Source organism: Phocoena sinus, chromosome 6, assembly GCF_008692025.1.
Source record: "Phocoena sinus isolate mPhoSin1 chromosome 6, mPhoSin1.pri, whole genome shotgun sequence".
NCBI lineage: Eukaryota > Metazoa > Chordata > Mammalia > Artiodactyla > Phocoenidae > Phocoena > Phocoena sinus.
In genome coordinates, this window is record NC_045768.1 from 14,056,762 (window position 1) to 14,082,233 (window position 25,472).

The 25,472-nt window shown below is 47.1% G+C and overlaps 1 protein-coding gene across 7 annotated transcripts in view; it reads left to right on the plus strand.

Annotated features, from left to right (window-relative positions):
• The window catches only part of CDK5RAP2 (CDK5 regulatory subunit associated protein 2), a 195,075-nt gene that overhangs the window by 29,462 nt on the left and 140,141 nt on the right, over positions 1-25,472 (plus strand). For all 7 annotated transcript variants that reach the window (XM_032634778.1, XM_032634776.1, XM_032634782.1 and 4 more), the window contains 7 exons: positions 3,627-3,737; positions 7,268-7,344; positions 13,732-13,855; positions 16,379-16,533; positions 20,890-21,052; positions 22,510-22,563; positions 23,409-23,528. In XM_032634778.1, coding sequence (XP_032490669.1) covers positions 3,627-3,737; positions 7,268-7,344; positions 13,732-13,855; positions 16,379-16,533; positions 20,890-21,052; positions 22,510-22,563; positions 23,409-23,528 — 804 coding nt within the window. The remainder of the gene's footprint in view (positions 1-3,626; positions 3,738-7,267; positions 7,345-13,731; positions 13,856-16,378; positions 16,534-20,889; positions 21,053-22,509; positions 22,564-23,408; positions 23,529-25,472) is intronic.

Consider the following 25,472-nt stretch of genomic DNA (forward strand, 5'->3'; position numbering starts at 1 on the left):
ATGTTTTAAAGAACTTGAGGTGTTTTCATTTCTACTGTTCCTTCTAGATAGTTATCGAGATATTTATCATTTTTTAAAAATTGAAGTATAGTTGATTTACTACCATTTGCTTTTCTCTTCCTTCCTTCTCTCTTCCTTCCTCCTCTCTCCTTCTTCCTTCATTTCTGAAGTTTCCACCTTCTCTGTAGTATCATTTCCCTTTGGTCTGAAGAACTTCCTTTAGCATTTCTTTTAGAGCAGATCTTCTGGCAGTGGATTCGCTTGGTTCTCCTTCATTTGAGAATGTCTTCATTTTACCTTCACTGCTTAAGAATTCTAGCGTGACAGTTTCTTTCAGCATTTTAATAATATTGTTCCACTGCCCTCCGGCCTCTATGGTTTTGACTGAGAAATCTGCTGTTATTTGAATCTTTGTTCCTCATAAATGTGTCATTTTTCTCTGGCTGCTTTCAAGAGTTTTTGTTTGTTTGTTTTTGTTTTATGTTTTTTGTCTTTATTTTTCAGTGGTTGCTAGGTGTGAATTTCTTTGAACTTATCTTGTTTGGTGTTTGATAAGCCTCTTTAGTCTGTATGTTTTATGCCTTTTTCAAAAGTTGGAAAGTTCTAAGTTGTATTTCTTCAATTTTTTTTTTTATACTACACTCTCCTAATTTTCTCCTATTTTTCTGGGACTCTGGTGAAAGACCTTTTGGTATTGGCTCAGAGGTCCCTGAGGCTCTCTTAATTTTTTCTTTTCTAAGTTTTTTACCCCCTGTTTTCATATTGGATAATTTTTGTTGATCTGTCTTCAAGTTCACTGAGTATTCTGTCATCACCATTTGTTGAGCCCATCCAGTCCATTTTTATTTGGTTTTTGTATTTTCCATTTCTAAAATTTTTATTTGGTTCTTTTCTACATTTTCTGTTTCTCTGCTGAGACTTTATTTTGCCATTCATTTCAAGACAGTTCACCCTATGTCTTGGTATTTTGCCAACATCTTAATCACTTGACTTTAAACCATGTTTATGAGTCTTTTTGTAGTTAGAAGTCTTACATTTTGGTATAATCAAATCATATAATTTATTCTTCATTCTTTGTACATTTTGTTGACCCTGTCTTAGGCATCCTCTATACTGTATTTTATTTCATTTAGTACTGACAAAAGTGTATTATCTCTATATTATAAGTGAAGAAACCGAGGCTCTGAAAGGTAGCAAATCTAGGGTTACTCTATGAGAAGAGTTAGGATTGAACTTAGTGTTGTCTCCAAAGCCCCTGATCTTTCTGCTTTGCCTTTGAGAACTGAGCTGGAGTAGTGACTTGGAGAATGGAAGGGGAACAACAGATGCATGAGTTATGGCCTGGGCAGACACACTGGGTTTAATAAAACATCATCAGCAGTCTCTTCACAGTTCAAATAGTCTTTAAAAAGGATGCCTTCATCTAATATTATTTTTAAGTTATTTTTTGTTAGGAAATTTATACTAAAAAAATTCAAAAGGTTATATAGCATATACTTCCAGATACATACCATTTATATCAAACAAGTAAGCATATCTTCCCCATACTTTTTAAAATGGTAGCCTGCCACATATAATATTCTATACCATAGTGTTTTTGTTTAACAGTGTGTCTTGATAACTTCCTTTGAGTACACAGAGTGATCTCTTATTCTTTTTAGTGGCTCCATAAGATTCTGTTGAGTGGCCCTATCATAATTTACTTATAACCATGGACTGTTGACTTTCAAAAATGTGAAAAAATGAACTGTAACATACATGTAAGGAGCACGTTTAAATCACATGAGAACGGTTCAATAAATTATCAAAAAAGTGAACATAGGGCTTCCCTGGTGGCGCAGTGGTTGAGAGTCTGCCTGCCGATGCAGGGGACGCAGGTTCGTGCCCCGGTCTGGGAAGATCCCACATGCCGCGGAGCGGCTGGGCCCGTGAGCCATGGCCGCTGAGCCTGCGCGTCCGGAGCCTGTACCCCACAGCGGGAGAGGCCACAACAGTGACAGGCCCGCGTAACGCAAAAAAAAAAAAAAAAAAAGTGAACATATAAGTAGCTTTAGTGTGTATGCTAACTTCTGTTCTTGGAGTTAGGTTAACCTGCTTCAGAAAGCTTGCTGGATGTTACAAACAAATAAATCCGGTGTTTTCTAGAGGCAGTGAGGTTTACTTGACACATCATAGTCACTAGAGCCAGACAGAGCAGGATATGAATCTCAGCTTTTCCACTGGTTATGTGATTTTTGATCATGTGTAAAGCGGGGGTAATCTGCTCTCAGAGTTGTTTTAGGGGTGCAGATATTATATTTAAATTACCTAAGCTCAGTGTCTCTTACATAGTAGGGTCTTGGTAAATACTAGTTTTCTTAATCTGTTTTTTTTTTAATTTCCAACTTTTAATTTTAACAAATCTTAAACTTATGGAAAAGTTGCAAAATAGTACAACAAACAACCATATATTCTTCATCTAGATTTATCAATTAATATTTTGCTACATCTATATCTCTTTTTTTTTTCCCTCCCTCCCCACTTATTAGAGAGCTAGTTACGGGCATGTGACAGCACCCTTAAGTACTTCAGCATGTATCTCTTACTTAGGATATTCTCCTACAAAATCATAATACTCTTACCTTATATAAAATTGTTATTCACATTCCCCCAGTTATCTCCATAGAGCTTAAAACAATTTCAAGGTTCACTGTATGATTTCACTGTACTTAGTAGTCAGGCCTCTGTTACTTCCACTTATTTAGAAGAGTCCCCCAGCCATTTTTGCCTTAAGATTGTCATTAAAATTTTTGAGAGTCCAGCCCCGTTGTTTGTAGAATGTCTTTCAATTTGGATTTGTCTGATTGACAACTCTTGATTAGACGCAAGTTAAAGGTTGTAGGCATTTTGGGAGTTCCCTGGCTGTCCAGTGGTTAGGACTCGGTGCTTTGACTGCCGGGCCTGGGTTTGACCCCTGATCGGGGAACTAAGATCCTGCAAATGGTGAGGTGCAAAAAGAAAAAACAAAAAGATTGTAGGTGTTTTAACATTTTAAACGCAATTGCTTACTTTCAGTGATTTAGTTCAGGAGGCTCGAGATGTCATTTTGTTCCACCAGGAGGTGGTATTAAATATATTCTTTTGATTAGGGTGGTGTCTAGTAGGTTTCTAAATTGTGAAGATACTCTCCTTTTGTAAATAACAAGCCATCTGTGGGGTGACACCTTGAGACAGTGGGAATATCGTGTCTTCCAGTGTTCTTTCACCTGATGCTTTACGCATTGATGATTCCTGCCCGAGCCAGTCATTACCATAGCAGTTTGTATGAGGGTGATTTTCTCTTCCTGTTATTCTTCTACATTTATTAACTGGATTTCTTTTGTAAAGAAGAGCCTCCCCTTTTCCTTTCCTTTTCTTTCTTTACCTATTTACTCACTATCAGTGTGGAGTCATGAATTCTCTCTCCACTCAGTCATCATTCATTTCAGTGCTCCGATGGTCCTGAGTTTGGCTCTTACATCTGGGTTAGTACAGTTATAGCAAAGGTAAGCTTTTACTCCATTTGTAGCCTTGGAAGCTATGGGGATTCATGCAGGTATTGTCCCTTAGATCTTACTTTTGATGACCCATCTGTTCTTATTTTCTAGCAAATCACTGAATTGAAGAAAGAAAACTTTAACCTAAAGCTCCGCATCTATTTCCTCGAGGAAAGGATGCAACAGGAATTTGATGGCCCCACTGAACACGTCTACAAAACTGTGAGTGCCCTGCTTCTTGCCGCCATTCCCAGTGTCTCTTCTAACAGTCATTCCAAGCAGAAGTTTGATTAATATTTGTTCTCAGAGTTGGCATGAGTAGAGAGCACTGCTTTCACTTCATTTGAATTGATTACAGGGAGCATGAAGAGATAATAGGATGACCTTAATATTAAGCAAAAGGCGATACAAGATTAATTTTAAGGGAGTCCTTCTCTCTTCTTAAAATGGGAATTCTGATTTACCGTATCTCAATTGCCTTTTTCTCATTATTTATAATTTAGACAAAGACAGGGAAATGGTAGAATGTCTTTGGAATTGAATCCTATTGTTACTGACTAACTTGTGTAACTGTAGGCAAGTCACTTCAGCTCTCTGGGCTTGCTTCCAGAGTTAAGTGATAATCCCTCTGTCTTGGGGTTATTTGTGTGGATTAAAATGAGTTGACAGATGAAAAGCCTCAGCACCCAGTCAGCGCTTGACAATGATCATCATTGTCTTCTTGGGGCTTCCGTGGGCGGCCTGAAGGTAGGCTTGTCATTTTTCCTGTGATCTGACTCTTCTGTATTCCTGGTGTGCTTGCTTATCACTGTCAGAAGGAAGAGTCTCTTCCTATCTCAAGTCTTGACCTGGAGGTCTCTGCCTGAAAACAAACCTTGGTTCTGAAAGTTGAAAAAAGAACTTGGCTTTCTTGAAGAGACATGAGTACAAACAATATTTTAGTGCCTGTTTCTTGACTTTCTCTAGGAGATTAGCCCTTGGCCTGAGAATTCTTCCATTTTTTTCTATTCGGAAGTTTGCACCAGTGGAAGCTTTTGAAGGAGGAAAAAGAACTCTCCTTGAGTTTTAGCGGATGGACTTAAATGGGCTTGTCTTGAAGAGGGATTGTACTGTACTTCTGAGCCTTTTCAACCATTGAAAAGCTCCCTTGTCCCTCAAGACACGATTTCTCTTTCTTTATTGTGGGAGAGAAGGACAGTGAGGGTCTCCCCTTCTCTGGAAGGAAGTGGTGGTGCAATTGGAATTTTAAAGAAAACCCAGTAACTGAAAATATTTTGTATGCAAGTATGATTATCATGTATCTCAGAACGAACATGGGTGTTAGGACATCAAAGTAAGTTAATTGCCTACCCCTGGTCGGGCACCTGTCCTGGGCATTTGTGCATTCATCAGCTTGTTTTAATTAAGACAGTCCTGTACAATGGAGGTGGTCCTCACCTTGCAGGAGAGGCAGCTGAAGCTCAGGGAAGATCAGCAACTTGCTCCATGTCGTATAGCTGCTCTGTGAGATGGGTTTTGGCCCCGGGTCTGCCTACCTCATTCTACTACACAGTTTCAGCTCTTCTTTTCCACTGTTTGGCTAGATGACTTGATTTAATTGCACTTTTATTTAAATTTTAATTTTTTGGATAGGTGTACATGGTTCAAAATCAAAAAGCATAAAAGGTATACACTGGAAAGTCTTTCTTCCGCCCTTGTCTCCTAGATTCCCTGGATCTAACCAATATCATTAATTCCTCAGGCAGAGAAGTTTTATGTGTACACAAGCAAGCATTGTGTGTGTACGTATATGTGTACAAACCCCCTTTTTACATAAATGCGAGCATGTTCTGCTTTGTACCTCGCATTTTTCCTTAACAATATCTTGAATATCTTTCCTTAATAGTGGTTTAAGAGCTTCTTCATCCTTTTTTATAGTGATATTCCATTTTATGCTTATAAGGTGTCTTGATTTTTGGTTTAGACATTTCGGTCGCCATGTATATAAGTTTATAACTTGAAGTATTGAGGTTGCAGAAAAAAGTCTAGTGGACATGTTAGCAGTCCATTCTTTTAAATTTGCTGGGCTGGGGTGCCAGTTGGTTCATCAGAAAGCAAAGCACTTAGAACATATGCTATCAGCTGTTACATAGAAGCTCTCTGCCCTTCAGAGAGCTGGAACAGGAATCTTCTCTTTGAAGGGTGTTTCTGCAGTTTTCACAAAACCACAGTTGAAGACATTGTGCACTGTCACTCAGTGTCCTTTATGTCAAGATCAGTTTCTTCTCGAAAAAGTTCTGCTGCAGAGATGACTTCTTTAGTTCCTGTTGTTTGACAGTGAAAAAAATAACACAGTCTGAGCCTTGTCTCGTAGCCTCTTCTCATTTGTTAGTTCATTCAGTCCTCAAATCCACCATGTCAGGTGGGCTTATGTTGTTCGTGTGACACTGAGGGATCCGAAAGGAGACACCTTGCTCTCTGACCTCCTGGGCTTGTGTTTCTAAGGACAGTTACAGGCTTGCACTTGCACTTTCACATTGGATGTGAGCAGGAAGGCAGGGCCTGCGTCTGCCTCGTCTACTGTGGTGGCCTTGGTGCTTAGCCTGTGCTTGGCCTGTCACAGGGGTTGGTGTATGTCTGTGAAGTGAAGGAATGAGTAAATAAACGAGCATCCACTGACTTGCCACGGTTTCCTCCTGGGAAGGAGTGGAGGCAGAATTTGAAGCCAGGTCCGTCTAGTCCCAAGGCTGTGGCCTTTCCATTCTGGCTGACTTCTCAGTCAGGGGTGCTCTTCCCCCCAGGGCTCCTTGGCTAAAAGGGAGGTAGACCTGTCCTCGGAGATTGTAAATTTTACCGGAAATGTTATTTTTATTTAAAATAATACACATGTAGTATGGAATAAGATGTAAAGTTGGCATAAATGATTAAAATAAATCAGGAGCAAGGTTAGAGAAATCTTGGACTTACAGCAGTCCCCTGCAGGCTGCGCACTCAGACCTTCCTCTTTACTGCGTGAATTCACCTAATATTCCGCCGGGGGTACATCTGTGGACTGGTTTGCGAAGCTGATCTCTCCCCGCTGCCTCATGTTGTGACCCGTGTGCCAAAGAGTCTGTCTTTGGATTCTCACGTGAGTTACAAGCCCAGGACCATGTGTGTCTCCCTTTGTTCCAGTCACTTAAGAGGAAGACGGCTGGGGAACATTGTGGTGTCCCCTATAGACAGCTGGCCCTATGTGGTCATGGCTCTTTGGGAAGGGAGCACCCTGAAATCTTACACTGAAATGAGACAGGCAGTGATGTGGCTTCCTGCTTATCCATCCACAGGTTTTATTTTTTTGACGCTGTAACACATTCCCACTGCTACACCACCACACGCGTGATTGCAAACAACCAGAAGTAATTACCTTGGAATGGTAAAAGCAAGCTGCAGAATTGATTGTAAATTTGCCTGGTGGAGGGCAAACAATTTTTAAATCAGCCTCACTTGTATGACATTTATGCCTGAATGTTTGAATGCTCTGGCTCTTAGAAGCTTGGAAAATTTACACAATTGTTCCAAGCCTTGAGAAATCCAGGGCCTTCTTTGGAGCCCACCAGTGTTCAGTAATTCCCTTTTCCCTGTTCCCCGAGGCTAATGAGGGTTTGAATCTAATATCTGTCTATTATGAGCATCACGGAGCCAGTCTGTGCTGAAAGCAGGTTTCCCACTATAGGCATTCGGATGTCCTGTGCTTCACACTGTTTCTTTTCTTTCCTAATCTTGTCTGGAAGAACATCGAGCTCAAGGTGGAAGTAGAGAGTCTGAAGCTGGAGCTCCAGGAGAGAGAGCGGCTGCTCATCAAAGCCTCGTGAGTACCTGTCCCCCTGCCGCGAGCTCACAGGTCGCCCATGGTTCTGGTGGTGGAGGCTGGGTGCGTCGGTACAAGAGAACCTTGTGTTTCTAAGCCAGTTCTTCTCCAGCGGGGCTCTGAGGACCGCGAGGAAATTTACAATTTTATTTAATTATTTTTCAACAAACTTTTAAAATGTAACATACTTACAGGAAGATGAACTGATCGTAAGTGGACATACAGCATGACGATTTTCACAAAGCAGGCACAGCTGTGGGCCACCTTCCAGATCAGAAACCAGAACATCACCAGCCCCCCGGACGCTTCCTTTGTGCTCCCAGAACTTACCCTTCTCCCTCAAAGCTAACCACTGCTCACCGCTAGCATCCGCGTTGCTTAGTTCTGCCTGGTTTTGAACTGTATAGAAAAGGAATCGTACACTGTGCATCCACCCTTTTGTGTCTGGCCTCTTTGCTTAGCCGTGTGTCTGTGAAATCCACCCCTGTTGTCAGTTACATCAGCAGCTCCTTCATCTTCATTGCTGTGAAAGGCTGGGGGGCCTCGGGGTCCTGAAGGACTCCTGCGGTGGGTGAGGCAGGGGGGCAGAGGGTGGGGCTTCAACCAGAGGAACTCGTTCTTGTATGTGTTTTATGTGCTAGGGTCCCTTGTAATATTTAGTTTATAAGAGGGGTTCTAGTGCTTTAAAACATTTGAAAACTATTAGCTTAGTCAATCAATCAGTTAATTAAGTTAAATATTTATTGAACAACAAGCACAGTTCAGAGGATACAGTCTGTGACTCAGCTGGTCATTCATTCGTTCATACACATTTCTCACGTGAGCGTGCCACACGCTGAGGATTTGAGAAGAGATGTCCCTTCCCTCAGGAGCTCATTGGAGACGGGGGAGCCTGTGAACGGGGTATGCTGGAGGTGCAGTGACAGAGGGCGTTTGTGGGCACGGGGTGAGGCACCAAAGTGTGCTGCGTTTCGCTTGGTGAGAGAGGAGTAAGACTTCCCGGAGTTGACCCACCAAGGACCTGGCTGGAAGCTTACGTGGAAATGCTTCATCTGTCCTAGCAGCAGAGCTCCTGCTGGATACGGCTGCCCAGGGGCGTGGGGCCTTTGGCCCAGGGCACAGCTGCGCCGCTCTGGGCCAGGCCGCACAATTCCTTTTATTGTCACACAGCCAGCAGCCGGCATGGACTGCTGTGGGCTCTGAGTAGACTAGAGGTTCCCTGGCCCAGGCTTCTCGGAGTTACGCTGACTGGCACACGTGGTATTTTCTGAGTGAGTGAGTGAGTGAGGAATGAATGAATGAACAAACTAGATTGACACTTTTTTTTTGTTTGTTTTTGGCCATGCTGCTGGGCTTGCGTGATCTTTGTTCCCCATCAAACCCGGGCTCAAGGCAGTGGAAGCGCCGAGTCCTAACCACTGGACTGCCAGGGGATTCCCTGAACGCGTTGTTTTTGTTGGTTGCCTTTGTTGTTGTTGTTTGGAAGCACATCGTTCTCTGGGCGGGAAGTCAAATTGACTTTACCAAGCCTAGAAGTCAGTAGCAGAATTCTGTCTGTTTCCTACTCTGTTCACCCTGCCTGCTGCAGATCTCAGCCAGGACTTGTTTCTAGCCAGGCGTGTGCACATGGAAACCCAGACTCAAAAAGGCCACGCGCACGCCTCAGTACCAACGCACCGAGCTGAGCGTTTGGGGGCTGGTGCCCGTGTTTGTATGCACAGATTTCCCAGCTGCCCAGACTGGTGTCCAAGGCCCTTTTTGGTCTGACCAGCTTTATTAATTTATTCAGAAAATATTTATCAAGCAGTTGTCGTGTGTGGCACTGGCCTAGGTTCCTGGAAATAGAGCCATGATCCAAACAGACACATGGGGCTTACATTCTGGAAGGAGTGATCGGGATAGAATACTTGGAGTAATAGATATATAAATACAAGTTGGGAAAAGAGCTGTGAGTGAAAGGGAGGAAGCTAGGAGAGTTAGAGCAGCAGGAATAGGTCCGTAGCTGTAGATGTGTGGCCGGGAAGGTGGCATTTGAGATGAGATTGGATCTGGCGGTAAGTAGGCCTTGGCCAGGGGGAAAGGGTGGAGAAGGTGTTGAAGGAGGAGGGAATGTGCAGGTCTCAGGAGATACGACAGGTCTAGGGGCCTCGGTCTTGTCTTGCAGGGTCTTGAGGCCTCACTAGAGATTTTGGTCTTTATCCTGAGATCAGATGGAAAACAGTCATGGGTTTTAAGCAGCTGACACAATCAGGGCTTTGTGTTTTCAAAGGTCACTCTGGTTGCTGAGTGGGGAATGTTTTGTGGAGGGAGCCAGGGTGGAAGCAGGGAGTCGAGTTAGGAGGCTGGGCCAGTAGTTAGGCAAGAGATTCGTGATGAGCTGCACGGGGGGACTGGGGAGATGGTTGGGAAGCAAAGTCCACAGGGCTTGGTAATGGTGGGAAGGGTGATGTCAAGGATGCCTTCTAGGGCAGGGGTTCTGTTTAAGAAAGTCCCAGTGACTTCACTGCTCCAGCTTTCTCTCCACCAACACTTTATCCCAGTAGTGCACAGGTACTGAAAATGTCCTGCCCCTGCTGCTCTAGCTTTGCCTTGGCAGGTCTCTTCTGCTTCCCATCCCCTCCTGGCCCAGATGCCTTTCTTGTCGCCTCCCCTCCATAAAGGCTCATGCTGAGTCCCGTGGCTGCCCGTGGTCCACATCTCAACCTCTGTACAGACTGCTGGCATATAATGGCAATCCCACGTGTATGTAACACTTTACAGTTTATAAAACGCTTTCACATCCATTTATTGATACATTCCATCATTATCCTGGGATCTAGGCAACTTTCTAGGAAAACCTTTTGTAGCGGGGGGAACTTAGGCCTGGAGATGGGAAGGACCGTGACAAAATCACTTAGAAAGACCAGAGCTGGGATTAGAACCCAAGTCCCTGACTTTTAGCCTAGCACTAGGTTTCATGTTCTTTATTTTCCTGTATGTGATTCTCACTTCTCTAACATGACTGTACATCTTGTGAGGCCAAGAGCCTGTTCCTCTACTTGAGTGGAGATGGGGCCAGTGGAAGGGGCAGGGGCTCCGGGTTGGCTCTGCCAGTAGGTGGGTCTTTGGCTTCTGAGTCTTGGCTTCTCAGCTGTTCCTACTTCATGGGGCCTTTGTGAGAATTACCTGCCACGGGCTAGGTGCCCTGTCCACCACCCGTCTGCTAAAGGTGCCTTTCTTTACCCCGAAATGCCCAGCACCTGTCACAGGAGAAGCCCCTGCTTTTTCTAAAAAACTTTAATTAGAATGGAAAGAGTCAAGAGGAAATGTTGAGGGTTAGAAAGGGTAGTGAGGGTGGTGTTTATAGACAGTTCTGTCTTGTATTGGGTGGAAAGCTGGATTAGACCAGTTTCTGTAAACCTTTCCTCTCCTTAGGCCTCGCTGTCTATCTCATCTGTTGCCCCAGATTCTGTAAAGAGAGAAAGGGCAGAAGGAGAGAACGAATGTTTACTGAGATCCTGCTTTGCCCCAAACCCTGCGCCTGGCACTTGACATGCTTTATTGCAGTTGATTTTACAACAGCTGTTTGAGGCAGCCAGTGTTCCCATTTGAGTGGAAAGAAAACTGAGGCTCAGAGGAGTAGGAAGTCTTGCCCAGGTTGGTGACAGAACTGGGACTGGCCTGGTCTGAGCTCGCTCTGCCTTGCTCTGGAGTAAGTATATAGTTTGCCGGCTTTCTATTCTTGTATTTCTCACTTACAGTAAGGGGGCATTAAAAACGAAAGCAGACATATTGTCGGGAGTAAATTTTATCTCTGTGGCTTTAAAACACAAACAAAAACAATAATTCCATCAGTAGGGGAAAATTGCGCCATACTGCTGAGTATAAATTTTACTGCTACAGAGATACAAAGATGATAGATGAAAAGTTGGAACATTTGTTATTGGGAATATATTTTATTGGTATAACCAAAGTGCAGCCAAACTGAATAATACCAGTACTTGTTAAAAATTGTAGTCAGCCCCTCGACGATGTATATGATTCAGACTGCAAAACAGAAATGTTTGATCTGGGCTGATAGGCGGGGGGAGGGGGAGGCAGTCGAGCGGGCCATTTTCTAGAGAAGTCTCTCTGAAGCCCAAGGGCTAAAACATTTCTGGTGGTTAGTGGAAATTTGGGACTGGAAAAATCCTGTGTCCAAGGCTCAGGAGGGAAAAGCTTCTAGTACAGAAATCTTCCAGCCATGTATAGTGCCTCTTGAGGAGTGGTGGAAGTGATGTGAACTCCAGACAGTACTGATCAGGAAATGAGCTGAGGGAGTGGCGGCTCAGGACGTTTCATAGCAGTGATCAGGAGGTGACCGTGGTGGTCTTAGTTCTGGCCAGAGAGGATCCATTCTCAGCTCGGATGCCAGCAGAGGCGGTGGAACGAGGCCTCTTACGGCGGCACAGCAGGGGCCAGTGCTGCGGTGGCCTCGGGGACAACAGGCCAGCAGGCAGCACTCAGATCAGAGAGGAAGGGCACCGCGCTACGGCCACCACGCGTGTTAGCACATTAGTTCTAAGAGGTAATCATCTCATTTTTCAAATGAGGAAACTGAGGTGTAAGAGGTAATTTACCCAGAGTCATGCTGAGGACATAATAGAGTCAAAATTTGGAAGCAGATCTGTTCAGCCTCAGAGCCCCTGTTCTTTCTTTCCAATTGTTCGCATTGAATTCCATTAAAATGATATCATGACACTGGGGCCTTCTGAAGGCTTATTGGTGAAAGGAAACAAGATATGAATAAAGTCTTTATTTGCAGGCGACTCATGTTCGAGGCAGCAAGGATGGCCCTCTTGACTTTGCATTGTTCTCAGTCAGAAATTCACATGGCCTGTGCATGTGAGTGTCTGATCACGTGGCCCCTGGTTGGAAAAATGTTATATACCCTTAAAGTAGGGCATGGGAGGCTGGTGGTGAATAGACTTATGCTTTTGCAGCTTTTCTGAAAAGCTAGCTTTAGGTGGAGCCGTCTCCTTCATCATTCTGCCTTCTGGAGACCCGCAGTCATTTTAGAAATCTGATGAGACCTGCCTCTGAGTCTGTGTCTCACAAATTCACATCCGGTGCTGTTTTTCGAGAACCAAAATGAAAGGCGTCTGTGGTCGTAGCGCTGTGTCTGGTGTTGGTGGGCCAGCCCCACCATGCTGGTCAAGCAGAGAGAATGTTCCATGATGCCCAGCGATGTGAAGTCTGCCTTTTATGTTAGAGGTGGTGGAGGGCGGGTAACCTCCTCTCCTCAGGCCCTCAGTTGCCGCTCGTGCTTGCCGAGTGGTCGTGCTGTGTTTGAGATGCTCCCCCCTCCAGTGGCAGAAGACCTTTACCTGCAGGTTTATTTTGGTTGTCTCCAACTCCTTTAGCACTGGTTTGTCACACCAGCGCTCTGCCTTTCCTGCCGCTGGTGGAGGTGTACTTTATCGGAAGTTTCGTGGTGGGGAATTTGGCAATAGCTGTCGAGTGTCTTAAAAACGAGCTTATCCTTTAACCTAGTAATTCCCTTTCTAGGAGTTGACCCTAAGAAGATCACTGGATAGTATGCGAACTATATATCATATATATGTGTTTTATTTATTTATTTAAAAAAATTTATTTAATTTATTTTTGGCTGCATTGGGTCTTCATTGTGGTGCGCGGGCTTCTCATTGCGGTAGCTCCATCTTGTTGTGGAGCACGGGCTCTAGGCGCACGGGCTTCAGTAGTTGTGGCACGCGGGCTCAGCAGTTGTGGCTCGTGGGCTCTAGAGCGCAGGTTCAGTAGTTGTGGCGCATGGGCTTAGCTGCTCTGCAGCACGTGGGATCTTCCTGGACCAGGGCTCGAACCCGTGTCCCTTGCGTTGGCAGGCGGATTCTTAACCACTGCGCCACCAGGGAAGCCCCTATATATGTGTTTTTTTTTTTTTTTTTTTTTTTTTTTGTGGTACGCGGGCCTCTCACTGTTGTGGCCTCTCCCGTTGCGGAGCACAGGCTCCGGACGCGCAGGCTCAGCGGCCATGGCTCACGGGCCCAGCCGCTCCGCGGCATGTGGGATCTTCCCAGACCGGGTCACGAACCCGTGTCCCCTGCATCGGCAGGCGACCTCCCAACCACTGCGCCACCAAGGAAGCCCCTATATATGTGTTTTAATTGAGATGTAATTGGCATATAACATTGTGTAAGTTCAAGGTATACTGCACGGTTGACTTGATACATTTATATATTGCATTATCTGTGCTTTTGAATTACAAATCTTAATTTAAAAAAAAAAAAAAAGCTCAGCACAGGTCTGTGGGAGAAGTGACCAACAAATATTCTTTGTCTCTTTGGAGCGGTTGGAGTCACCATCTGACTGTCACTCTTGTGCATTTTATGCCTTTGCCTCTTTTCGCAGCAAAGCAGTTGAGAGCCTCACCGCAGGGGGTGGCTCTGAAATTCAGCGGGTGAAGGAAGATGCTCAAAAGAAGGTGCGGCAGGTCGAAGAGCTCCTAACCAAGAGAATACTCCTTTTAGAAGAGGCAAGTCCGGACTTCCCTGGCCGTCCAGTGTTTAAGACTCTGTGCTTCCACTGCAGGGGGTGTGGGTTTGATCCCTGGTCGGGGAACCAGATCCCGCATGCTGCGTGGTACGGCCAAAAAAAAAAGAGAGGCAAGTCTGAAAGCCCTGAGGAGAATGTGTTTGCTACAGCGGGTTCGTAACCGAGTGGGCAGAATTTTGTTCCTCTTGTCATAACTGTCAGGGTTTCAGCAGGGAGAAGAGCCCCCGTCGCTGAGCACCTCTTGCACTCCAGCCCCGGTCTAGGCACTTCGCGTATGGAATTTATACCCTTACACCCTGCGCGCTGGCCTTTATTGTCTCCATCCTCTAGATGAGGACACGGAAGTGCACAGAGAAATACTAACTAGTCCACGTTTAGTCCCGGATTTAAGTTACAACAGCTGATTTTACAGCCTGTGTCCTGACTGCAACACCACCCTTCTTTTTATCTAGTTTAGTTCCTTTACTTTACAGAAGAGGGAGCTGAGGCCTGAGGCCCGGAGAGGAGAGGCGACCCGCCTAACACAGCTAAGCCTGGAGCCAGGTTTCCTGACTCGTAGGCCATGCGTGGCCGCGCAGCCCCTGTCCCCAGAGCCCAGCCTCCATCCCTCCATCCCACCTGTGCCCACTGCCTGCTTCCTCTCGGGGAGCCGCTGTGTGTAGCTCTTCTTTCCCCCCATTCTCAGCCTGTGGTGGGAATCAGGACGCTCCTTGGCCAAACAACTTTATCTCCTAGATGTTGAAAAGCTTTCCTCCATATTAAGCTCGTCATTGAGTGATACCAGTTCCTTTTAATTCTTGATCTTTGAAGTCTGTTGTTTCTCTACCCAAAACCCTGATTCTTCTTGGCAGATAAGAGGAGAAATGACACCACAAAGCACTTCTAGATACAAAGAGCAGATTCATTTGTACTGTATTTTACATCTTATAGTGGGCTTTTCCACTTGTCATGTTCACATCGGCCCCCTGGGGGTGTGTAGATCCTAGGTCCAAACTACAGATGAGACCGGCTCAGAGAGCTGGGAAACTTAGTCTTGGTCATAAGCAGTAGAGCTGAAACCAAAAGGAGGGTCTTCTGAGCCCGAATTCTGAACTTTAGTTAAAATGTAATTCTGAGACTTTTAAGAGACTTAATCTGTTGGTTCAGTCATCTTATTTTTCCCAGTAAGCGCTTCCCCAGGTTTTAGGGTAGCAGCGTGACTGACAGTACCGGGCTGAATCCCTGCTCTATCACGAGCTTGTCACCTTGGAGAAGACGTTTGCCTTCTCTGAGCCTCTGCTGCTTCATCTGTGAAATGAGGCCAGTGGTGTCTGCCCTGCAAGCGTAATTGTAGTACCTGCAGTGAACTAACGATTTATGGAGGGCTTACCATGTCTGAGGCACCCTTCTCAGCCTTTCCATACACTGACTTAGTTTATCCCTTCAGTAAACGTAGGAGGTAAATGCTTTTACTATCCCTTTTTAAGAACAAAACCGAAAGCATGACGACACAGGCACAGAGTGGCCAAGTCGCTCGGCGCAAGGTCACCCAGGTAGTAAATGCCAGGTGGTCTGGCTGTAGAGCCTGCATTCTGGGCTGGTCGAGTCTCTCTGTCAGTATGTAACTTTCTAGGATTGAGTGAGGATCAAAGATAGTATAAGTAAAGCTCCTTGCTCAAAGCACCGTGGAGGGAAGGGCAGGGAAGAGGAAGCCAGCGTATTTTGAGCTTCCTGTGACGCAGCAGGCATTTGACAGTCTCCCAGCAACTCTTTGAGACGGTGGTTATCCCCGTTTTATAGGTTGGGAAACGGGCTCAGAGAGGTTAAGGGACTACTCAAGGTCACCCAGCAAATAAGTGGTGGGAGAGCTGGGTTTTGAATCCAGTTCGATTTGCCTTTCATCTTTGTGATGCAGTCAGAGGCAGCGGCATGAGGGCTGGGAGACTCACATCTACTATTCGGTCACTTTCCTGAGCACCAGGCCCTTTTCCCCAACAAAGACGCTGCCTGCGTGACTTAGGCAATTTCCTTTTTGGCTTCTCTGAGCTCTCAGGAAGAACATAAGAGTTTTTTACCACCTAAATCACCTTGGAGATACAGAAAATGCACTTTAGAGTTGTGTAGTCATTATCTTAAAAATAGTGAGGGGGCAGTGGGGTGTGGGAAGAATTTGTTATGGAGATTATGGTGACTCCTAGGAATTTATGTATGTTTAGGTATCGAGAGGCACATTTCTCCTCGTTCTCATTGAAACTGTAAATATTGATCGGATTTTTCAAAACCGAAAATACGGTTCTTGTAGGGTCTTTTCCATTGGACATGCCTATTACTCTTCAGGATACAAGAGGGGAAAAGTGGCTGGTGAATGTATTTATTACTGATTCTCCCCATGTGTAGTACAATTCAGAGAGGAGATATGTGCTGGAGAAAAAGTCATAAATATTTATATTTTAATCCAATTTCCTTTCAAAGTGTTCCCAATTGTATTGAAAAATTGCATCAAATGCGTTTAATTTAACTCTAGGATGTGAAAGTCGCCCAAGCAGAGCTGGAAAAGGCCTTTGCTGGAACAGAAACAGAGAAGGCTCTTCGGTTAAGCTTGGAAAACAAGCTTTCAGAGATGAAGAAGATGCACGAGGGGGATCTGGAGATGGCTCTGGTCCTGGAAGAGAAGGACAGGTCTGGCTCTTTACCCCTGTGATGCTCTGACATCCATTTATCTGGCAGTATGATCCAAAAAAAAACGGAAAGAGTTGTTGCCTTCCTACCCTTTTCCCCTTCTTTTTCTACTTGTGGCCCATAGTGAGAAAACTAGGGATAAAATCAGGGTGAAAGGGAAAGGAATAGGGTAGTGATGTGAGGACAGAGATAGAATTAGTAGACAGAAATTCATGCTGAAAAGTTCTACTCAGATACTAAATTTAGCATTCAGGTTTTGGCTGTAAGCTTCCTGGTAGCCAAAGGAAAAAGGGAAAAACAATTTTGGTGGACAGAAGATTCACATTGTTCACAAGACAAAACAAGCTAGTAACTCAGGAGAAGCCCAGTTTTACTTGTCATTGTCAGAGAGACATTCCTCTTGTAGGTTTTCCCAAAGGGAACAGTGAGTGGCTCCATCCCCACAGTAAAATACTAGTGAATTTTTTGTGACCTGTTTTCCATCATATCTTTTAACGCAGGCTAAGGGCCCAGATTTGTACAGTGCGAGGGACCAAAACAATGTAGACCAGGTACAGAGCTCTTCAATGGTCCAGAAATAAAGCCTGCGCCATTTGGTCCAGAGAAGTGGGTGGGCCGTACGGCTTTTCGGCAATCTTAAATGCCCTTTATGTCTTGCAACCAAACTTTGAATCAAAACTGGTCAGGAGAGGGTGGAGGTTTTATTCTTTACTGTTTTTGCATTTTGGTACTCTTGCCTTGCTTTGGTGGTTACTAAGTGGAAGATAGAGTTAACTAAACAGAAGTGAGACTTCCGGCTAACCTCTGGCCCATCCATTGAAGAGCCAAGCTAGTTTGGAAGTCGACAGAAATTGTTCTAAAGCGCGATCAAGGAACTGGAAGAGTACAGCCTGGTCTGGAACGGGGGCGGGGCGATAGGAGGAGCTGGGGAGAGGGAAGCTGGGGCAGGTCCTGTGGGCCTTTTGGTAGAGTTTGGGTTTTGTCCTCAGGGCATGTGAGGAGCCACTGAAGAGCTAAGGATGGGGGTGGGGGGAATGACAGGATCTGGCTGCCCCCTGGAGGATGGATTGGCAGGGGGCATGATGCTGAAGTTCAGATAAGAGGTGATGGTGGCGAGGACCGAGGTGACAGAACTCGGGTTGGTGGTAGAGCAGGCAGAGATACTGGGAAGGTTGGATTGGCATGATGGCTTGAAGGGCTTGACGGCTGCTGGATCTGTGGCTGAGGGAAAAGGCCGCAGAGGTCCCCCCGACCCAGGTCCTGAGCGTGAGCAACCGTGGGATGGGAGGGCAGTTTGCCGAGGTTGTGGGAAAAGGGGAGGAAGAGGAGATGTTTTGGGGTGGAGGAGGTGGGGAGATGAGCTTTCAGTTGGGACACATGGGGTTGAGGGATTGCAGGCATCCAAGAGGAGAGTCCAGAAGATGCTGGGCCTATGGAGTAAGGCCTGAATTAAAGGAGATGCAGGTTCATTCCTTCCCCAGCTGCTGAGCCTAGCCTCGGGCTGGGTGCCAGGAATGCAGAGGTGAACGCTGTCTTCCTTATGTGGAGCTCCCATGTGGGGGAGGGAACATGCGTTAAAAACAGAAAGTCACAATTGGTGCTGGAGGTAAGTTCCGGGTCTGGGCTGTGACAAAAGCCAGGGAGTGATCAGCTCTGCCTGGGTGTGGGGCGGGGAGAGCTTAGGAGAGGAGAGCTCTGGGCTTGGGGTAAGGCACCCTCAAAGGTGGGACACGTGGCACAGTTTAGAGCAGCCTCGGTCCCTGTTAGCATACGCTGTAGAAGCTTGTTTGCCCATCGTTTTGGCAGACGGAGCCCTTTTGGGGAAGGGTTAATGCTTCCTGAGTACTGACTGTGGTCCGGGCAGTGGGGTCTCCACGGACGTGGGTGATCAGGTCGGGGCCTCCCTAAGGCTGCCTGCTCCTGGAGTCTCCTACCGGTCCGGCTGGGGAGGCACCGAAACGGGATGTGTCAGTCCTGCAAGTGCACCCGTCTCTCAGGGATAGAGTTGCCTCAGCCACGCTCCCGGCAGCCAGCTCTGGGTTTCTGCCCGCTCGCCTGGGTGTGGCCCTCTGTGGTGGAACTCTTCTGGGCCTAGGATCAGTGTGTTCCCTCCCTGAAGGCAGGCCTGCCCAGGAAGCTAAATTGAGGTCAGAGGTGTGAGTGAATTGGATGGAGCAGGGGCCCTTGGTCACGCCCTGGTGAGCTGGATCCAGGTCTGCCGTGCGACTGACCACCGCCGCTGAGCAGGGCCCTCACCAGGACGGACACTGCCCGTGTCCTGGCCTCCCGCCGCCCTTTTCAAAGGTACATGCTTTAGCTCCTTGATTTCCTTCAACTGGACCTTACAGCTAGTCCGTATCTCTAAGACGGTCAGCCTTGAGGAGCCCTGCAGGTCAGTATGGCCGACAGACATGTTTTATTTGACCCAAACAGTACTTTGAAAAGATCGAATTCGTTGCCGATGTTAAAAAAAAAAACAAACACCTAATTTCACGTGAAAGTCTAGATTTCCAGCTTCTCTTGAAAACCTGGAAGGCGTGGCAGGACTGGGCTAGGGTCTTGCTGGACTGAGGCTGCTCTCTTAGGCGGGCTGGTGCACTAGGCTGGCTACAGTCCCCACAGGCCTTCCCTGCTCATTTCCATGCCTATCTAGAACTTGCTTTAAGGTAACTAAAGCAAATCAGTTTTATCGAAGTATAAGTTGCACGCGGCACGACACATCCATTTTAAGTGTATAGTTTGGTGACTTTTTACCTCTCCAGTTGACTGTGTGATGATTTCAAAGTTGAACCCCTAGAGGGCAGTCTTACTCCTCCAAGTTTTGCGGGGCACCGCGCTGGTGCTGCCCGGCTCCCTCTGTACCCAATTTTTTTAGTCCTTTTGGGGCGCCATAACAAAATACCACAGATTGGGTAGCTTACAAACAATAGAAGCTTATTTCTTACAGTTCTGGAGGCCAAAAGTCCGAGATCAGGGCGCCAGCATGGTTGGGCGAGGGCCCTCTTCCAGGTCGCAGACTTCTTATTGTGTCCCCACCTGGCGGAAGGGGTGGGGGATCTTTCTGGAGTTCCATCTGTGCTGCCATTCATGCGAGTTCCACCCTCAAGATCTTATCTCCTCCCGAATGCCCCACCTCCTAATCCTGTCACCTTTGGGGGTTAGGATTTCAGTATAGGAATTTTGGGTGGACACAAATTTTCAGATACTCAAATACTCATTGCTAGGCGCTTTAACTGCTTTTAGCTCACTCCTCACCTTTGCCTTGGGAGCTCGGGAAGCTCTTTCAGACTTCCAAGCCTTTGCTTTTTCTACCATGCTGAGTTGCTTTCTAGGCTTAGCTGGAGAGACTCTTCTGAGAGTCCTTTGACAAAATGCTAATTGCTCAGTGTTTTTAAAAAAAATAATTATAGCCATTTAGCCACTGTTATTTGTTGAGTTCTGCCATGTGTCTGGAGTTGTGCAACATTTTAAATAGCTTATCTCCATTCCACATAAGCAAGTTACGGCCACTTTGTAGCCGAGGCAGTGCAGGCTCAGAGAGGTTAAATAACTTGGCCGTGGTCAGGGGTAATTCGGTGGCCCGGAGAAGGGTGTCCTCAGCTCTTCCTGAGGAGGGCCTCTGGGGTCTTGAGGGGATGTAACGACTCACTGGCGGTGGCGGGATGAATGGGTGTTTATCAGGTGGAGGCGGGAGCAGAGGTGTGAAGGGCATTCTGGGTAGAGGGAGTGGTGTGCGCAGGGCAGCCCAGCTCCTGGACAGGCTTGGGAGGGAGGCTCTGAGAGCCAATGAAGAGGGTGTCCGTTTCCTGTGAGAGGCGCGACGGACGCTGTCAGCAGCACCTCTGATCTACTAGGCCCTAAAAGACAGGGCCACGATCGCCTTGCTGAGGAGTTTGGCCTTTATTTTGGAAGCCAGTCTGTTTTAGACTTTGCCCTGGGAAGCCTTGGCGAGACGCTTTCTGGTTTTCACGCTCACTGGAACCATTCTGCTTTACTGGTCATGTTTGTTGAGTCTCACTGACAGATTCCTTAGGGAGAGATTACTTGCCCCTCCCCACCGCCCGCCCCCCAAATGCATAATCCACTGCTGTCGATGGTGGGGGCCAATGAAAGTCTTTGAGCGGGAGTGTGACTTGATCAGACCGTAGTCTGGCGGCTCAGAGGATGGATTGACCAGGGCCGGGCTGGAGGCGAATTCTGGCCCCAAATCTCCCACCTGCAAAATGTGGTTCCGTTTATGTTCGGTCGTTGGACGCGTCTACTTTGAAGATGTTTGGCCCTGTTACCTACCTCCTCCTGCTACACTGAGCTAAGAGAACAGCTTAGAATTAATATTTAAATTTTGCTCTCTTTCAGACTGATTGAGGAGTTGAAGCTGTCTTTGAAGAGCAAAGAAGCTTTAATTCAATGCCTGAAAGAGGAGAAATCTCGGATGGCATCTCCAGATGAAAACGTGTCATCTGGAGAGCTCCGAGGACTTTCTGCTGCTCTGAGGGGAGATGAGGAGAGAGGGACCGAGGTGAGGTGATGGGACATGGAGGGGGACTTTAATTAGCAGACCTGATCCCCCTGTGGGAAATGGATGCACATTCAGTCCCCAGGTCTCGCACACAGTGGCCTTCAAAATATTAGCCCCCTGTTGTCTGCTGAGGAATTACCAGAAAGCTCCTTTGTCAGGGGCCCTGGCATTTCTTTTATCCTTCCAGTCTCGTGTTCATGTAGAGTCGGTTGAAAAAAAACAGTGCAGGGACTTCCCTGGTGGTCCAGTGGTAAAGAATCCGCCTTCCAATGCAGGGGATGCGGGTTTGATCCCTGGTCAGGGAAATAAACCCGCAACTACTGAGCTTGCGCGCCTCAACTAGAGAGCCCGTGTGCCACAAACTAGAGAGCCCACACACCCTGGAGCCTATGTGACAACTTGAGAAGAGAAAAACCCGCACGCCACAACTAGAGAGAAGCCCGTGCGCCACAACGAAAAGTCTGCATGCCACAACTAAGACCCTATGCAGCCACGCAGCCAAAGAAAAAAAAACAAACAAAACCTTTAAAAGAAACAAAGAAACAAAATAGTCCACACCTTCACGCCTCTGTTTTCCTATGGGTTAATTTGTCGATGCCCGGGGACTTTATTTGCACCCACTGGGTTTGGTTTGTCTCTGTGGTTAGAGGCAGACTTGAGGCCACCTTCGGTTGGAAACTTCAGAGGCAGCGGGGAAGGGAAATAACTTGTATCGGGCCTGGCAGCACTCGAAGGGTGTCAGCATGTACCTCAATTAATCCTGGCACCTTGCAAGGCAGAGATCACGGTCCCCTCGTCGGGTAGAGAAACACGCTCAGAGGCGTCGTGATATTTTCCCAGGCTCCAAGAGGTGGGTCGCTGGTAGAGACCCCAAAGCCCTCCTGGACCCCTGCCCGCCCCCGCCAGGCCACCTCCATGCCCAGCTGTTTTGAAGTGGGTGGGCAGGCCTGGAGGTGCAGGCAGGCCTGGTAGCGGCCTTCCGGTCCTGGTTGGACCCAGGGTGGCTGCCGCGTGTGGTCCCTAAACGCCAGGGGACGTCTCAGCGCTCATGGACTGTCTCAGTCGCTTTGTGGAGCAGGGTCTCCTTTGTCCCGACCACAGCAGCGAACCCTCCGGCCTCCCTGGCCAGTTGTTGGCTGTGATTAGCCCACTGTCTCCTCCTCCTTCCGGCCCTTCTCGCCCCGCGGGCACTGTGCTTCAGTGGCTTTTGCGCCGTCCCGTAGCTCTTTGGTTCACGCTCCATGGGGCTGGTGGTCAGCCAGTGCGGGTTGCTTGTCTTCACATTTTCTTAACTCGGGTGCATTTCTGGGGAGACAGAAGGAGTGGATGATTGTTTTCATGAGTTCCTCAGCAGTGGGGTGGGGAATAGAAAGTAAATGCAGTGCTCATTCTAACCGTTCTGGGGAAGCTGCTGGATTGTGGATCCCTTCCGGGCACCAATGAATGCCTTTTCTTAGGCTGCACAAATGGAGGAGGAGAAGGAGAGAAATCGCTTTGAAGAGAGGATCCAGGTATGTTGACACAATTTTTACAAACGTATTGAGGATTTATCCCTGCCTCTTGCTTTCTTCTGAGTGCAATAGATAATCCTGTGTGACAGTAGCTGTCACTCGTTGAGTCAAGCTCTAGGTGTGTCAGAGAGGAGGGTTTCGTAGCCTTCGCGATAACTCTGGAGTAGGCGTTCCCATTTTGCAGATGTAACACATGGGGCTCAGAGAGGTGAGGCTCCGTCCCCAGGGTCACGGAGTTGGAAGAGGCGTAGCAAGGATTCAGACCTGCCAGGCCAATCGCAGAGCCACTGCTGCAGGGTCCCCTAGTCACCGCGGCTGCCATTTGTGTAGCGCCTGCCAGCGTAGAAAGTGTTTTCACGTCCATTATCTCATTTGATTCTCACAACAGCCCGGGAGGGAGGCAGCGGTGAATATCTTTAGAAATGGACTCAGACTATAAATGTATATATATTCGGTCTCCATCAAACCAGATTCTCTGCTGGCTTTTGTAGCATTAAGGAGTGAAATTAATGATCTGTCATTTCCCCCAAATAACCTGCTATGGTTTCAAAGGCTCTGCTGTGACTGTATTCAGATTCCAGAAGGCATTGGAGTCCTTTCCACGGGAGTAGCTGTCATCGTCTTAACTGATCTGATCCCCTTCCTACACCCAGCCCTGTTGCCGCGAGTGGTAAAGCAGTAACTTGGAGCTGATGCCACGATTCTCAGTTCTACTTGGAAACATTAATCACAGGTTGACAGGAATGATAGAATAACTGCGTTTGCGTGTGCTCTTAAAGTTATATTTACACTGTATTTTGGTTAAAATGCATCAACTTAGTGAATCTTTTTCTAATCTAATTTAGGCACTTCAGAAGGACCTGAGAGAGAAGGAAAGAGAAATTGCTATGGAAAAGAAAAATAGTTTAAAGAGGGATAAAGCCATTCAGGGTCTAACCATGGCACTGAAGTCGAAGGAAAAAGAGGTATGTCTGATACACCTGAATTGAGACTTTTCTTGATTAGCTTCTGTGACAGGCCTGTCTTACCCTGAATTTTTTTTAGCTTTAGGTGAAAAGTTTATAAGAGAGCTGAGATGAGTATAGAAAGTGGGGAAAGGGTCCCGTAGTCAGTTAGAAGTTCTTTTGTAGAGTAATTCAGTGCTGTCCAGCATGACTATAATGTGAGTTATGTATGTAATTTAAGATTTTCTAGTAGCCACATTAAAAGAAGTAAAAAGAAACAAGGGAAATTAACTTTAAAATACATACATGCCAGATGTTAACATGTAATCAATAAAAGAAAAATAGCAATGAGGTATTTAACATTTTTAAACTCTGACTTTTGTCACCATATTGGACAGCGTGGGTCTAATCTTTTGAAAGACAACAGAAAATTGAGATAAAGGAGTTTTGGGAGGCAAGGCCATGACTGCGACATCTCACCTGGGTGGTCTGCAGGCTCCTCAGATCCGGCACTTTCTCAACAGACCCATCACCTCCATCGCCGCCCCCTTCTCACCATCCTACTCCATTTTCTCTGCTCTTGCCTGCGTTGGTGGCACCACCGTATCCCTAGTCGTGCCAGCCGGAAGTCGTCCTTGCCTTCCGCTTGTTGCCTTTGGGATCCAAGGTGGTGGCTCATGGTTCTTTGCGGTTCTCCTGTCACGAGTATAGCCATCAGTTATGTCTCAGTAACTCCTCGGCACAGATACAGAGAAGAGAACACAGCTCTGCTTGCCAGTCTAGTGGGGAAAAAAGACAGCATGAAGGTGTTGTGATTGAGGGAAGTGCAGGGGGCTGTGGAAGCAGAGGGAAGGGGGCCTAGTCCAGGTTAGGGTGTGGATGCGGGGAGCGAGGAGCGGGGAGCGCTTCTTCCTGGAGGAGGTGTCTGAGCTGAATCTTAAAGGAGGGCCCGGAATTAGCTGGGAAGGGAGGCGGAGACTGGGAGGCCATTTCGCGCAGAGGGGAGAATGCTGGTCAGACAGAGCCTTACGTTAGGAAAGAGCCCCTTGTGTGTTTGTGGAGACAGAACGGTTTGAGGTTCTCAGAGCATCAAGCGCAGAGCTGAAGTGAGGTGAGAGAAGAAGCTGGAGGGGTTGCAAGGGGCAGCGGAGGTGGTGGAACTCAGAGGGTGGCAAGGCCACTGAAGGCTCCGAGCGGAGGGGTGTGGTCACGTTTGCATCCGAGAGCAGCCTGTGGCTGTATTGGGAAAGGGGACGGCAGAAGGGCGAGAACGGAGGCAGGGAGGCCAGTAGCTGAGGTGAGAGCCCCCTAATTCAGAAAGGCTGAATTAGAGCAGTGGTCACAGTAAGTAGGAGTGGAGGGGTGGGGCGTGTTCAAGAAATACAACTAGAAATAATTAAAAATTAGAAGTGAATTTGGGGAACTTTGATGATTAGACGTAGGACGTGAGAGAAGGAGCAGTCAAGGGTGACTTCTGGCTGCGTGACTGGGGATATGGTGGTGCCACCAACTCCCTTAAAAGCATAGAAAATGGAGGATCATGGTGAGATGCGGGCGGCAACGGAGGTGGTGAGCCTGCTTAGAAGGTACCGACTTTGAGAAGCCCATGGACCGTTCAGGTGAGAAGTCCAGGAGGCAGATGGATCCGCGAGTCTAAAGCTTGGAGAAGGCCCAGGCCTGGAGGTGTAGGTCTGGGAGTCAGTCGTATACAGATACGAGTGAAAATTCTGAGAGTTGATCTACTTATCCAAGGATAGCGTGGGGTGGGAAAGGAGGCTGAGCCTCGGGCCGCAGGGGACAGCAAATTTCAGGAACAGGGAGAGGAATGCACAAAGGGGGCAGGAGGAATGGCTGCAGGAGTGGGACGCCGACCAGGAAACTGGGGTTGAGGAAGCCGAGGAGGTAGGAATTTGACTAACCACCCGTGTCAGCCGCAGCGGAGATTTGGTTCATAATCATGGTCGG